The sequence below is a fragment of the Bos indicus genome, chromosome 5, assembly GCF_029378745.1.
Source record: "Bos indicus isolate NIAB-ARS_2022 breed Sahiwal x Tharparkar chromosome 5, NIAB-ARS_B.indTharparkar_mat_pri_1.0, whole genome shotgun sequence".
In the NCBI taxonomy this organism is placed as follows: domain Eukaryota; kingdom Metazoa; phylum Chordata; class Mammalia; order Artiodactyla; family Bovidae; genus Bos; species Bos indicus.
In genome coordinates this window covers 109,316,194-109,331,862 of record NC_091764.1, presented here as the reverse complement: position 1 = coordinate 109,331,862, position 15,669 = coordinate 109,316,194, and the positions used below count along the sequence as shown (strand labels likewise).

At 55.3% G+C, this 15,669-nt stretch overlaps 1 protein-coding gene across 18 annotated transcripts in view; it reads right to left on the bottom strand.

Annotated features, from left to right (window-relative positions):
- Positions 1 to 5,389: 5,389 nt before the first annotated feature.
- The window catches only part of CACNA1C (calcium voltage-gated channel subunit alpha1 C), a 395,857-nt gene continuing 385,577 nt past the window's right edge, over positions 5,390 to 15,669 (bottom strand). For all 18 annotated transcript variants that reach the window (XM_070790347.1, XM_070790344.1, XM_070790345.1 and 15 more), the window contains 4 exons: positions 14,559 to 14,665; positions 14,188 to 14,291; positions 12,575 to 12,904; positions 5,390 to 11,776 (listed from right to left, as the gene is read on the bottom strand). In XM_070790347.1, coding sequence (XP_070646448.1) covers positions 11,474 to 11,776; positions 12,575 to 12,904; positions 14,188 to 14,291; positions 14,559 to 14,665 — 844 coding nt within the window. In that variant the 3' untranslated portion in view covers positions 5,390 to 11,473. The remainder of the gene's footprint in view (positions 11,777 to 12,574; positions 12,905 to 14,187; positions 14,292 to 14,558; positions 14,666 to 15,669) is intronic.

The window sequence follows — 15,669 nt, the reverse complement described above, 5'->3', positions numbered from 1 at the left end:
TCACTTTTTGCCATAAGGGTGGTGTCATCTGCATATCTGAGGTTATTGATATTTCTCCCAGCAATCTTGATTCCAGCTTGAGCTTCATCCAATCCGGCATTTTGCCTGATATACTCTGACATAAGTTAAATAAGCAGGGTGACGATATACAGCCTTGACATACTCCTTTCCCAATTTGGAACCAGTCCTTTGTTTCATGTCTGGTTCTAACTGTTACTTCTTATCCTGCATATAGGTTTCTCAGGAGGCAGGTAAGGTGGTCTGGTATTCCTATCTCTTGAAGAATTTTTCACAGTTTATTGTGATCCACACAGTCAAAGGCTTTGGCATAGTCAATGAAGCAGAAGTAGATGTTTTTCTGGAATTTTCTTGCTTTTTCTATGATCCAACGAATGTTGGCAGTTTGATCTCTGGTTTCTCTGTCTTTTCTAAATCCAGCTTGAACATCTGAAAAGTTCTTGGTTCATGTACTGTTGAAGCCTACCTAGCTTGGAGAATTTTGAACATTACTTTGCTAGCATGAAGACTGTGGGTAGGCTCTGCAAAGTTTGTAAACTCTTGGAGATGATTTGCAAAATGTTTATTTGTGAGTGTACTTTTCTCTGGATAGATTTAATCAGAATCTTGAAGGAGTTTTGGTGATTACAAAACCAAATCAAACCATTGCCACAGTTGAAACCACAGCACAGATTTAGTCTAATCTTTCCACTTACTGTTAAGTAAACTGAGGCTCTCAGAGAGTCCATCCCTGCCTAAGGTCAGAGAGAGTCAGGGCAGAGCCCAGGGAGCAGGGGTGGGGCATGTGGTGAGCTCGGGAAAGGAATTAAATGTTCTGTCCTCTTGGATTGGGATTCCCCGCACAGGGAATCCCCACCTCCAGGAATAATGATTAAATTTATGGCTTTAAAAGGGAACCTTGAAATTTGAAGGAAGAGAGGAGAGGGATGTAGATGGAACAGAAGTCATGTTGGGCAAGATGAATCAGAAAAATCAGAAGGGATTCCCATGAAGCTGAGGGGTCCTGTCGAACTCTGTGGAAGTGATTGTCAGCAATGTGCTGGAGGGCAGTGTGCTCAACTGGAGGGCAGCAGAGTGTAAATTCATTGGAGAGTACTTCTCAATCAAAATCTCATTGGGCTGAGGACTTCCCTGGTGGTCCAGTGGTTAAGACCCTGTGCTTCCCCTGCATGAGGGAGTGGGTTCGATCCCTGAAACTAACATCCTGCATGTCGCATGGCCAGATAAGTAAATAAATAATAACCTTAAAAAAAAAATCCTACCGGCTTTTTTCATGGAAATTGACAAGCCGATTCTAAACTTTGGGTGGAAACTCAAAGGACCGAGACTCTCCAAAGCCATTTTGGAAAAGAATAAAGTTCAGTCTTTGCTAACCGCTTGTCATATTTGCATTTCTGGTGTTAGAGCACTTGGCTGTGTGTCTTGGAAACATTGAAAAATTGCAGATACGATGTTTGCCCCCAGATATTTCAACAAGCATCTCCTAAGAAGAAGGATGGCTTACCTAAACATTATGCACAGAAGAAAATGAACAAGAACCTCCTAACGTTCAGTTCCTGTTCAAATTCTCCAAATCGTGCCCCACGTGTTTTCACAGTTGCTTTTCTCAAACCAGGGCTCACTGCAGTTTCACAACGCATGAGGTGACGTCACCTCTTTCAATTGAGAACATTTCCCTAGCTGGTTTTGTTTTTAAAATGATATTGAATATTCCACACTTGCTACTCATCTGGCAGTTTCTTGGTGGTGTCTCCGCATGACTCCTGTAGACAGGGAGTGAGGTCTGAAGGCTCAGTTTGATTCAGGTGAAACGTTTCGGCAAGAGCACCTTCCAGGTGACGCTGCGTATTTCACAGGACATCGCACCAGGAGGCTACAAGGCCAGCTGCCTTATTACTTGATTTCCTTTGGACAACTTTGTAGAGATCTATTGACATACTGTGTGCGATATACCTGTTTAAAGGGTCCAGTCTATGAAACCACCACCGCGGCTTGTCTCTCTACAGTCCCTGCGGAGTCCAATCACCTGGTGACCAGCAGAGAAGCAAGGCTTTTAGTTTCATCAACCCTTGTCAGGCCCCCAGGCCCACCCCTGCCCGAGGCTTTAGACTCAGAAAGACCCAGGGTGGAGGCCTTGAGAGGCTTCTGTTGAGCTGTGAAGGCGCAGCCCCACTGGGGTCGAGGGACAGAAGTCAGACCCCAAGGGGGAAATGGTTGTTGGGGAGTTGGGATCCCTCGGAAAGCAAGTCCTGGGGTGCTGGCTGGAGGGGGCAGAGTGACCCTCCGGGCAAGGCCGAGAGGAGCTCAGCACCGCCCCCCTCAACCTGTGTTCTGTGCTCTCAGATCCTGGTGCTCATTCAGTTCCTCGGAGCTCATTTCTGGGTTTGCACAGAGCAGGTTGACGGATGAGCCTGCGGAACCTGAGACCCAGATGAGAGGGGAAGGGGAAACCCTGTTTGCTCTGCAGACACAAGGCCCGGCCTGGCCAGGTTCCACTGCCACCACCATCTGTGGGGTGGTGATGTGGGTTTTGTAGACCTGCAAACAAGCCTGCAGAGATGATGTGATTTACCCCAGGCCACAGAGCTACAGCTCTGTGTGCACAAGGATTACGTATCAATAATCAGGTGTTTTTTTTTTTTTTAAACTGAGATGTAGTTGATTTACAATATCGTATCAGTTGCAGGTGTACAACATGGTGATTCAATACGTTAATAGATTACACTCAGTTTAAAGTTATTACAACGGAATGACTAATTCCCTGTGCAGTACAATATCCTTGTAGCTTATCTACTTTATACATAGCAGTTTGTTCCTCTTCCTCCCCAGCACCTACCTTGCCCCTCTCCTCTTTCCTTTCCCCTGGTAACCACTGATTTGTTCTCTGTATCTGTGGATCTGTTTTCGTTTGTCCTGAACCAGACTTGGGTCTACCTGCCCGGGCGCAGTAAAGCCAATCTTCCAGGCTCTCATGGGTTGTGGTGAAAGAACAGTGTTTAATGCAAGATGTGCAATGTGGGGACAGGTGGGGAGAATGGGCCACTCAGGCTCAGAAGACTTGGCCTTCCCTTTGCTTTCAGGGAAAGGTTTTAAAAAGGCAACATTAGAGGAGAGGGTTGCAGGGGCTTGAGGGTCCATGAAGGCCACCTACCCGGCAAGCCGCGTGGAGATGGGGAGAGAGAAGGAGGCGCACGGAATGAGGGCTTAGTTCTGTTCACGACGTGGAAGCAGGAAGCAGCAAGGGCAGGGGAATGTCAGGTGTCCCTGTCCCCTCACGGGCCCAGGTCAGTTCAGTCACTCAGTCATGTCCAACTCTTTGCGAGCCCAAGAACTACAGCATGCCAGGCTTCCCTGTCGATATCACCAACTCCCAGAGTTTACCCAAACTCATGTCCATTGAGTCGGTGATGCCATCCAACTATCTCATCCTCTGTTGTCCCCTTCTCCCACCTTCAACCTTTCCCAGCATCAGGGTCTTTTCAAATGAGTCAGCTCTTTGCATCGGTGGCCAAAGTATTGGAGTTACAGCTTCAGCATCAGTCCTTCCAATGAACAAGGCCCAACTCATACCTAGTTCTTTGGGCAATCAGATCAATAACCACATCTGCCTTGTGGGGACAAAGGGAGAAGTGAGCAGAAGCAGGCCTGATGAGGGGAAGAGGCCGGAGCCCAGCCAGACCTGCACTCTGACCCTGGAGAGCAGAGCAGCAGGGAGGCTGTCCACCAATGAGGGCCTCTCACAGGCTGACCACGCCCAGGGTGGGGCCTGGCTCCCTTACTCCACTCAAGGAGGCATTCATAACCCAAGCAGAACAGATTAATCACAGGGCAAGTCTCCAGTCTGTCTCAGCTGATCGAAAGTATCATTTACAAGCTTTGGCACGCACTTTGTCATTGCTGGTAACACCTTGTTGCTGACTGTGACTGGAGGGGCAGCTCCTGGGGGGTGCCCACCCAGCTCCTCCTCCCGGAGCTGGACAAGCAGTGTCTACTGGAGTCCTTCACCTTTCTTGAGCCTGGACTCCAGAGCTCAGGGTACGGGGTGGGAGTAGGGGGTGGGGCTCCAGCAGAGGAGTGGGGAGAGCAGTGAATTCCCGGAATGGACTCAATTGTCCATGAGGATGATCTGTAACTTTTTCTAACTAAGATGTTGTTTCTGGGACTGGTTAGTTTTACACAGGGAATTATGAAGGTTGGTCTGAATCAGTTGGAGAAGGCAATGGCAACCCACTCCAGTACTCTTGCCTGGAAAATCCCATGGGCAAAGGAGCCTGGTAGGCTGCAGTCCATGGGGTCGCTAAGAGTCGGACACGACTGAGCGACTTCACTTTCACTTTTCACTTTCATGCATTGGAGAAGGAAATGGCAACCCACTCCAGTATTCTTGCCTGGAGAATCCCAGGGACAGGGGAGCCTGGTGGACTGCCATCTATGGGGTCGCACAGAGTCGGACACGACTGAAGTGACTTAGCAGCTTAGCAGCTGAATCAGTTTAATAATAAGAAAGAAGCTTTAATGTTTATAGGGCTTCCCTTATAGCTCAGTTGGTAAAGAATCCGCCTGTAATGCAGGAGACCCCGGCTTGATCCCTGGGTCTGGGTCGGGAAGAACCCCTGGAGAAAGGATGGGCTACCCACTCCAGTATTCTTGGGCTTACCTTGAGGCCCTGCTGGTAAAGAATCTACCTGCAATGTGAGAGACCTGGGTTCGATCCCTGGGTTGGGAAGATCCCCTGGAGTAGGGAAAGGCTACCTACTTCAGTATTCTGGCCTGGAGAGAATACTGTACAGTCCATGGAGTCGCAAAGAGTCGCACACAACTGTGTGACTTTCACTTTCACTTTGCATGCTTATAGCTTTCAAAGTAATTTAAAATACAGGTTTTTTGGGCCGGCCCTGCAGCTTGTGGGGCCTTCGTTTCCTGACAGGAAGTCAACCTGTACTGTCCGTAGTGAGAGCACAGAATCCTAACCACTGGACCGCTGGGGAGAACCCAGAGTACGTTGATGTACATGATCTCCTCTCCCCACCACCCCTTGTTCCCTTCCCTCCCCTCTCCCTGTCCTTGCTTCATTCAAAACCAGTTCTGTGCCTTTTTCTATATGATGGTGGGTAGAGGAGAAGCATCTGGATTTTGTGGATCATCCATTTAATTTCTTCTCTTCTGTCCCCTTTCAACCTTTGACCATTAACTGAAAGGAAGGTGTGGGGGATGCAGTGAGTTACTGCAATGAGGTTGGAGACCATGCCCAGGGTCAGAGTCCCCGAGTTTCCCCTTTGGGGATTAGACGTCAGTGGAGGGTTAAGAACAGTCCTGCCAGTCCAGGAAACGGTCGAAGCGGTGAGAAGGGCAAGACGACCAAGCCAACGAGGACATTGTTAAGAAATTTATTTGCAATTCTTGTTTTTTGGTTTTTTTTTTTTTGTTTTTTGTTTTTTAAATAACATCATTCCTTAGATAAAAATGCAATCTTACAGGAATATACACAGCGTCTCACAGAGATGGCTCTGAAGCTCTTCTCGACGCCCTGGCCTTTCTCGAGGTGAGAAGGGACACGGGCGAGGCCACCAACTCAGGTGACGATGTTACAAACTGTACAACAGTATTTACAACACAAGAGGGCCCGAAGGGAGGTGTGGGGGGCGTGGGGGGGGCGCTGACTGTCTGAGAACCAGCGTGATTCTGTGAGTGGGGGGATTTGGGGGGACTCCGAGCCGGGACGAGAGGAGCAGAGGGGCTGCGTCTGGACCCTCCCGCACGGAGGACCTCGGCTGGGCGGCTCAAGGGGCACCCACATAAAACAGGAAAGAAGTGCCTGGCGCTTCACCAGCGGGAGCCTGCCACCCTCACCCTCAGTGGACGTGTTTTCCACGGGTGGTTCTCACTGCCACGTCACAGACTGGGCCAAACCTGCTCACCGTGGACATCTCAGCCTCGGAGCAGAGCTTCCTTGCACAGGGCTCCGGAATAAAGGGATGCGGAGGGGAAAGGCAGGAAGCAGGTCATCAGGTGGGAGGTCAAGGCCGGATTCTGAGGGTGGGGGATGCACTCGATACAGGCAGGCCCCCCAGGGCCTCACGTCTGGGGCTCAGGGCCACCTCGTGAGGGAGACCGTGGCACTGGGCTGTTTGTTTACAAGCCATCTCCCTCGAGTCCCAGGTTCTGTTTCCCTTTCAAGCCTTGGTGTGGCTTCTCCACGGTGGAGGTGTTGGGCGGGGAGCTTGCCTGCTGGGACCCATCTACGCACAGGAGCTTCCCCTGGCCAGCCCTGCTCCTGGAAGCAGGACCCGCAGGAGCTGGAGTGGGTGACAGAGGCCAGACCCCGTCTCCCTCATCCCGGCCCACAGACCCAAGGGCACCGAGGACGGTGGCGTGGGAGCCTCAGGGCCACGTGGTGAGCAGGCACCACTGTGCCCAGACATGACCTGCAGACATGACTCCCCAACACAGACAGCCTCTACCCCACAGCTGCTCTGATGTGACCTTGGAGGAAACTGTTTCTCACGCACAAGCGATCCCAGGTGGCAAACTTGTTAATTCACGTGGGCTCAGTGTCCCACTGCCTTTCTGAGAGCCGGATCCCAGCTAGGCCACTTGTTCTGAAATGGGGACCTGAATGCCTCACAAAGGGCTGCAGGCCGCGGGCTCGCCTGAACTCTCCTCAGTCACCTGGTGAACTGAGCTAGGGCCCGGGTATCCCTGATTTCCCACAGAAAGGGAGCCTCTGGGGACAATGCTGCCTCAGGCTCCACCCTGAGGCTCCAGCCATTGGCCCATCTCAGCCTCATAGTACCTCCCGCATGTCCCGGGGCAACCACCCAGGAGGGGGCTCTACTGACACTCCAGGCGGCCCCCGGGTACCCCCCACCCACCCCTTGGCTGTGGACCAAGTCTCCTGAGTTCACGGCAGGAAAACTTCGATTTTAGGGGTGGTGGAATGTTCTAGAAGGGCAACGACATTTAGTTTATAGTCACTCCAATGGGCACCTTTGCCCGGGGTGGGGGAACCCCTGCTTCTCTCTGCAGCCGGTGCTCAGCCTTCTAAGAGGAGGATCAGCCTGGGAAGACCAGCGTCTGCCCCCATCAGGTGTGTGCACGTGTGTGTGCATGTGAGCGCATGTGCAGGTGAGTGCGTGTGTACATGAGTGTGTGTAGACATGTGCACGGGCATGCCTCAAGCATTTCCCCGACAACTGGAAGCCTGGCAAAACCCATTTACCTGATAGTTTGCTCTCTGGCCCCACAAGGCAGCGCTTTGTTGCTTTGACACAAAAATAAATAAAATAAATTAAGACACAAATAAATGATGTCAGAATCAGCTCGCGGGGCACCCCCGCTCACCCAACTGGGGGTGGAGGGAAAACGGGGGTGGGGGTGGGGGGCACCGGGAGAGGGAGGGAGGTCCCCCTGACGGTACAGCCGCTGGGAAAGCTGGACACTGGCTTCCCGGGGTGACCTCAGGTCGCCCCTCCCCGCGCCCCCCGCCTGCCTTCAGGGCCCACGGCCCACGTGTGGGAAGGGGGTCCGCAGAGGAGGGGGCGGCGGGGGCAGACACCACACACGTCCGGGGAGGGTGGTTCGGCTGGGAATTCGGCTGGGAAATAAGCTGGAGCGGAATTTTATTTTTTCTTCTTCTGAAGCAGATCTTGGGGTCTCGGCCCCTCTACCTTCCCGGCCAAGGTGGGCAGTCACCACAGACGTTTCCATGGAAAGAAGCTGCAGACACGAGGGTCAAACAGGCCCTGTGTCCCCATTTCTCTTCGGGTCTGTGCTAGTGCTCGCCACAGACCAGAGCCTGGCCTGGGCACCTGGAGGGTGGACACCGGGTCGCCCTTCCCTGGCCATTGCTGCCTCTCAGACATGACATGCCTGTCCCTGCAGGTTCCTCGGCGGGGTGGGGAGAGGCCACCACCGTCCTTAGCCACATCTGTGATGAGGTGTGACAAGGCTGCCAGCACTGATCCCCGCTCCCGCCACCTCCTCCCTGTGCTGCTCTAAGTCCCTTCTGTTTCCTGGCCTTTGGGGTGGGGGCAGGTGCTATCACCCGCCCCCTGGAGAACAGCCTCACCCCCTCCATGACCTCCACACTCTTCCTTCCAGGGGCTCCTTTTCCTCAGAAAGATGCTTCATTGGACTTGGAGGGCAAGGTGCCCTTAGCTGACTGCTGGGGAGATGGTCTGAGCGGGGGATGGTGGGGAGGACGTGATGGGCAGCTCCTGATGACCCCCAGAGCTTGGAAGCCAGAGCGCAGAGGAGGATAAAGATGGGGTGCACAAGAGTCTTGGGTCCAGCCAGACTGAGATGAGGGAAGCGACTGGAACAGAGAGCTTCTGAATGGAAGCTGAGAAAAACGCATGAATCCAGCTGAAATCTGGGGGTTTAAAATCACCCTTTCTTCCCCAAGACCAAAAAGAACTTTCTAGGAGGGGGTGGGAAGGAGACAAGCTCCTGAGTTACTGTAAAATCAAGGTGGAAACAAGAGGTTGCCTGTCAGTGGACAAACACAAGCCAGGTTCACGAACCCTGGACCCAAACTCTTCAGGCGCGTGGGGTCCTCGGCTACTGTGGCTTTTCTCCAGCCACCTGAGGGTTTCAGAAGACTCGATGGCTCTGCTTTTGAGAAGGTGCTATGTCAGGTGCAGAGATGGGGACCATGCTGCGGATGAGGCTCAGGAGGACAGGTGTCACATGTCCGTCCCGTGCTAGCCCGGCCTGCGCTCAGGCCCAGGGAGACCCTTCCTTGGACAGGTCTTCCCGACAGACCAGCAGGCAGTGAGGAGGCCTGCGGTGTGAGATGGGATGAGGGCGCCATTGGCAGAGCCTAGCACAAGCTGGCCAGTGAGACTTGGTGGCACAGATGGAAAGTGCAAAACAGAAACGAAAGGCAGTACAAGGAGGCCATGTGTGTGCGGGTGTGTGGGGGAGGCCCACTGAGGGCCCGTATTTCTCACCCGGGGGCCAAATGCGCAGCGGGAACCAGGCACCACTGCTGAAAGGCTCTGTTCTCCACCCTAGCTGACATCCTAGTGGCCGAGGCAGACACGGGGGAAGGGGACAAGGGACTTGAACGAAAGGTCTAGAAGACCACGGTGGCACCGAGGAGCAGCCTGAGATGGGAAGGGCTGGGCCTGGAGGAACAGGGTGCAGCCTGCTGTCCCCAGCCTGCGTTCACCGGGGGCTGAGCATCAGCCCATCACAGCAAAGCACATCTTTACAGAGGAAGGGGCTGCTCACACGAGTCAGCACCGAGATGGGCTGGGCGAGCCAGGCACTGGAGGCGACTCGACGGGGAGGGTCTAGATGAATGCCTGGGTCCTGTTTCCCCAAACTGGTCACGTTTCAATGCTCACTGCTGGAATCTCCTTGAGGATTCAGCACCCAACAGAGATGCCCCCCAGTGCCTCCAGTCCCACCCTCACCGCCAGCTCCCTACGCGCCACCCCTAATCCTGCTCCCTCCGTGGCTGCCACACCATGACGGCAGACCCTGGAGGAGACCCTGAAGGTGGAGAAGCGAGTCGGATGCCCTTGACTTTGGATGGACGAGATGTCACCTGCTGCCTGGCTCCAGCCGAGGACTCCCTCTCCTCCACCCTCCTGGTCAGTGGACACATTCCTAAGGAACGCTTGTGCTGGGGGATGCCTGGCAGTGAGGTGAGCCACCTCTCCTGGGGGAGGGGGCCCTGTGCCTGCCTGTGATGGAAGAGGCTGGTCAGGGCACCCCACGACCCCTCACGGTGCGGGGCTGTCCCCGGAGAAATCCCAAATCCAAGAACTGGGGCACAGCCGACAGAGTGAGGGTGGAATAGATGAGTCCTGGTCTCTCAAAGCAAGATACGGATACACCCACACCCAGGATCGGGAAAGTGGAGGCAAACAGAAGCGAACACAAGATATGCAAAACAGCGATGCCCAAGTCTGCATGGGACCCACACGGGTAGTGCCGGCACTCGTCACACAAGCGAGAAGAAGAGCCGTCCCATTTCCCAGCCACATGTAGAAAAGCACTTAAGAGCTCAAAGGTAAGGCTTGTCACACTCCAAATACAAAATGATTTACTTACATGCAGCAAATATACAAGAAGTGAATTCAAAAACAAACTTAATTCATTATATTCGCTTGGCACAATTGCAATTCAGTTTTAAAAAAATATTTGTAAAATACTGAGACTGACCTGAATTCAAGTATAACGGTCTCTTCAGCAGAAACACCATCAACGCAGTGAAACGTTACATAGAACAAATCGAAGCGAAAAGCCTTCTGAGTTTCTCCCTTAAATTTCTGTGTGGTTTTTTTAAATACAGTTTTAATGCCAACACAACTCACAATTGTATTTTTAAAATGAATATTATTGCATTGTTTTTGCATATCTTGTGGGACAGAAAATGCAGTTACTGATTCCCGTTTCAGAAGCAGAGACAGTGGTTTGTTTTTGCTTTCAAACGGCCCCAGATTCAGGCCTCCCTATGGCTGAGCCTGAAGGGGACCTGTGGGGGGCCTGGCGGCTGCAGACTGGCCCCCACCACACACACACCACCCGCCGCACACACGGCACACACACTCGGAGACCCCGGGCACCCACTACTATACACGCTTGTGCAAGACCCTACACCTTTAAATTAGGAAACCAAACCAAAAAAATCTTGTCACTACCTGCGGAAATTATAACAAATTATTGGGTGTACATGATGGCTGACAAAACCCTCCTACGGCGGCTCAGCTGAATCCTCCGTAGAAAAAGAAACCGACCGCTAAATAACACAACAAAACTAAATCCAATCTACATTTGCAAAAGTGAAGACAGTAAGGTGCGTGGCTGCAAAACTTTGTAAACACTCTTCTTTCTCCCCTCCCCCTGGGAAAACAAAATTATATATTAAAAAAAAAACCCAAATGAAAACTACGACATGCTGTCAAGAAAAATGTCAAACCCCAAAACAAAAGCGCGCTGGACAGTCACCACTGGTCTTGTACTGGCGGGCACGCCCGCTCCCCTGGCCCCGCGACTGTGGCCTGGCAGGAAGAGTCCAGACACAGGTGGCGTGGGTGGCCATGGCTGGCCTCCTCCTCCCCAGGGGGGGCCGGGTCCTCTTTCCTTCTGTGGACGCACAGGGCCCTGGCTCTATGGGGACAGTGAGGCTCATACAGAATATGTGCAAAATGAGTTTTTTACAAGCAAAGTTGAAAGACACCCGTTTAGCATAGGGTCCTTTGGGTGAGGGCTGGGGAGCCAAGGTGGACCCCTCCCTGGTGCCCGCGCCCCCGCCCCCACCGCCCCCCGCCGGACACGGACTGCGGCTGCTCCTCTCCTGGCCACCGACTTGGTCTTGTCCCCACAAAATGAATGAAGACGCTGTTCCGGTTAACTCCAGGCCGCGAGAACAGTGAGGCACTTCTGAAACGAACCCATTAGGAACATTGAGACAAATAAAAAGCCGGCGTCTCCGGCCCGGCTGCTACAGGCCGCTGGCGAAGGCCCTGCTGTCCCGGGGCTCCTCTGCGCCCTGGCGGGGCTCGGCGCTGGGCGCCCAGGCTGCGTCCTCCACACCCCCCGCTCGGTCCGGCCCCGGGTCCCTGCAGTTTGCACACGGGAGCAGGGTGCCGTTGGGGCTCTGCCCGGCGCCCCCGCTGAGGATGTCGTCAGCCGCGCTCTCCATCTCCTCAATGGTCATGTCGCAGGCATCGGCCAGCTCCTGCGTGGTGGCCTCGAGGAACCTGGGGTCCTGAGCAAACTGCCCCAATCCTTCCGAGATCAAGACCTGGGAGACAGGGACCGGGGACGTTACTGTGAGCCCAGCCCTTCCCCGTGGGGCTGGCGCAGGGCCTTCTGAGGGGTCACTTGGGGAAGAGAGAGTGTGTATGTATGCATGTGTGTGTGCACACGGGTGTGGATGTGCCTACACGCCAGGAAGGAGTGTGACGGAGTGCCCCCAGGACACTCAGGCGTGCAGGCCCGAGGAGAGACCTCTCGGGGTGGGGCACCGTCACCAAATGCAGGCAGGCTGCGTGCATGGAAGAAGCACGGGCCTGGTGCTCCCCCGGATCCTCCCCCGGGGGTGCCCTGATCCCCCACAGGACTCTTCCCAGGCAACTTTCAGGCTTCTCTGGTGACACCTGGCCCAGTGCCCCAGCTGCATTTTGGGGCTGAGGATCCGGGGACAGTGTGTGTGTGTGTGTGTGTGTGTGTGTGTGTGTGTGTGGAACGTGCCTGGCACCCACCTCTTTTGTCCTGAAGCACCTGCCCCCTTCCTGGTGGCCTTGGGGATGCAGCAGGTGAGCCTAGGTGACCCCCTCCTGTCCAGTCTGCTCCCCACCTGCCTCTTGTCCTCCTCCTGCTCCGAGTTCCCTCATGGCCCCCTCCCTGCAGGGCTCCACTGATCTGGCTGGTGTGACTGCTCTTCCTCAGCCTGCTGGGCACTCACGTGGATTGGAGACCCGAGTGAGTGTCTTTCTGGCCAACAGACTTGATGCTCCATGTGCTTGGGAGAACCAGGGTCCCCTCCGTTCTGCCTGAACCCCACCACTGCCCAGCCCTCAGGCACTGCCCAAGCACTCACCGCCTCCACCAGGCTGCTGGCACTGCCATGGAACGGACGGCCCTGGGGCCCTGCCGGGCTGGGCACAGTGAGTGACACGGGCCGGGCCCTCCGGGGGGTGCCGACAACCCCGCAGGGCGTGGGCTCCCCGATGTGGGGGTCGCAGTGGATGGATGGGAAGCTGCTGGTGAGCTTGTCGCTGGACTCGGCCCCTTCCAGCCGCAGGGTGGGCACAGGCCGCGGAGGCCAGGCTGGGCCAGGTGTGGCGGGGGGTGTGAGGCGTGGTGGGGGGAGGGTCCCAGGGGGATGGCTTCTCTGCAGGAGGGGGCTCAGACCCGCCACTGCCAGCGCCTGTGGACAGGATGGGAGAACATGAGTCAGGGGATCTCCACCCTGTCCCTGTCTCTGACCCCTCCCGGCATTTGCACCCTCGCAGTCACGCACCCAGACCCAGGGATCATCTCAACTGCCCTAACAGACCCTGTGACATCAGTCAGCCGGGATCCTTCTCCTCTGAGCTCAGAAGGCCAAGGCCCAGTGGGCTCACGGTCATCTTCCCTCTAGTCCCAGCCCTGCCCCCGTTAGCTGTGTATTCTCTCCATCAACTCTGATGTGATAGGCCATGGGGAGTGACCCTGCCTAGAGGGGAGGCCCAGCCCGAGGGCCAAAGATGGGTTGGAGGGGATCAGGAAGGCAGAACAAAGAGAGGGAGGGTCTTCCTTCGGGCACCATCAGCAGAGACGGAGAGACCAGCTCCTAGGAATCCCTCAGCAGGGCACGTGGTGTTCCCAGCCTGCCGGCCTCTCCTCCCTGGGGCCTCCAGAGAGCTGCTGACATTCCAGAAAGCCCCATGGAGACCACGCGTTCTCCGGCGACAGCACTCAGGCTGAGCAAAACCTGAGCAGAAATGCCCTCATCTGGGCAGAGCCGCTCTGTCTGTCGTGTGCTGACTATAAGCCCTGATGGGCACCAAACACCTTTGGTATAAAAAAGCCATTTAAAGCAAAAGCCCATGATAAGGAAGCGTAATCAAGGAGGTGAGAAGGTGGGGGAGAGTCCAGTTTAGACCCTGATTTGCCGGGAGAAGAGAGACCGGCCTCGGGGATTGTTCAGCTGTTGGAAACCTCCGTCGGGTCTAAGGTCCTAAGAGTAGCTTGAAGCTGGGGGGCTTGGGTTTCACCCCCTCATTTGCGATCACTCAGGCCAAGAGCCAGTTCAACTACTGAATCTGCCTGGACCTGCTTTCCTGACATATCTCTGCCCTGACCATGTTGCGGAAGATTCTTTGGTTATTTCCGTATTTCACGGATTGAATTTTGTGCTGCTCAATGTTCAGGCTCTAGCTACGAGTGACAGTTAGCTCTGGGGAGGGAACAGCTGGCCACTGGAGGGAGATGAGACCTGCTGGTCCTTCCACCCTCCCAGGGGCTCTCCAGGACCGCTTGGGTGTCCTGCCTGGGGGTACACGGTCCTTGGGTGCGCAGAGCCCTTCCCTGGAGGCTATTTGGGCAGGGGAGGGGACGAAGCCATGGTGTGGGACAGGAAGGGCGCCTGGGGGTCTGGAGGTCTGCTCCTCGTCACAGGGCACCCAGCCCGCGGGGGAGGGGCAGCGGCCTGTCCCCAGGTGGGGCTACCTGATGGTGAACCAGGTGCAAAGGCAGGACTGTGTTCTGAGAGACGTCTCCCCCAGGATTCTTCTGTCGCTTCAGACATTCAAGGTGGAAGGAGGCCCTTCGACCTGCACACAAGTGATGACTCAGCACGGAAAGAGGACGTGGCTGCGACAGCTCACACCCAGGCAAGGATGTCCCCCCGCATAGAGGTAGCAGTAGCATATGTCCAGCCCCAGGCCAGCTCCACCCTGGGGTCCATCTGGGAGGCCATCGCAGCCAGGCCTTGACATTCCTTGGTCCCCCTTGTGTGCTTTGTCATCACTGGGGAGGGGGTGACTGCCTCTAAAGAAGGGGGTGGGGTTACCCAGGGAGGTGGGAGGGGATGGGGTTACCTAGGGAGGCGGAGCGCAGGAAGCCCCTCTTTGGGGACAGACGGATGTCCCTCCTGTCCTCCTCGGGGGGAGTCAGCTGCCGATTCTCGTCATCCTGGTAGGAGAGCCTGGAACACAGGACTTGAGACTGTCACCCCAGGACTTCTGATTCTTAGTGAGGGGACCCCCGACGCTGTTTTCTATAGTCCACGCGGCAGCAGAAGCTCCCAGCTTCTCTGGCCTGTTCCCTGTGTGCCCCCCACGCCTCTGATGCTGGCAGGTGTGCAAAAGTTGGTCACCGTTGCTGAGAAAGCTGGAACACAGTTCTCGGTCCACAGCTTCTCTCTGGAATGGCCTGGACCCCTCCGTGCTCACAGGTGGGTGCTGTCTATGCAGCCCCTCCCAGTGTGAGCCTAAGCTCGTGCCTCCCTACACTCTCCCGGCCTGCCCACCCTTGGTCAGTGGGAGCACAGACATGCGGTCATTGGTGACAGATGGTGGGGGGACTTTGGGGTGTCTAGTCAGTCAATGGCTCCTGGGGGAACTCAGTGGGAAACAGCTCCTCCTACCCTGGGGCACATGATGGCTGCACGCGAGGGCTGAACTCGGACTCCCAGGCACCGAGCCTGCATTCACTGCGCCCGGGCCTGGGGCACTTCCCTGAAAACAGCCGCTGCAGGCCCTAGGCTGATTGCACAGGCCCTAGTGGAGCTGCCTTGGCACTCAGCCCTTTCTGTCGCCAACGTGGCTGCCACCTGTGCTCTCAGGGCAGCGGCTGTCCTCCGGCTGCGCTGACCATGAGCCAGGAAGGTGCTGGATAAAACCCACCAGACGTTCCTCTTACTGTCAGCTTGGTCACCCTCCTGTAACACTGTCTTACTTTTCAGGTTGTCCCCACTCCTGAAGACCCAGCTTCTGTTTGACCCTTAGCTTCTCTGAATGTCTGTGTCCTGCTGTCTGCACTGCTGGGTGAGCAGCTATGTAGGCAATCTCCTCTGCTTTCCTCCCTGAGATCCTCTCATAATCCCTCACTGGCTGCCGAGGCCGGCTCATCCACGCTGGGCAGTGGCCTGTGAGCACTGAGTGTGCGCAGAGGGCACAGATGATGCTGAGTGGCCATGTATTACTCCCT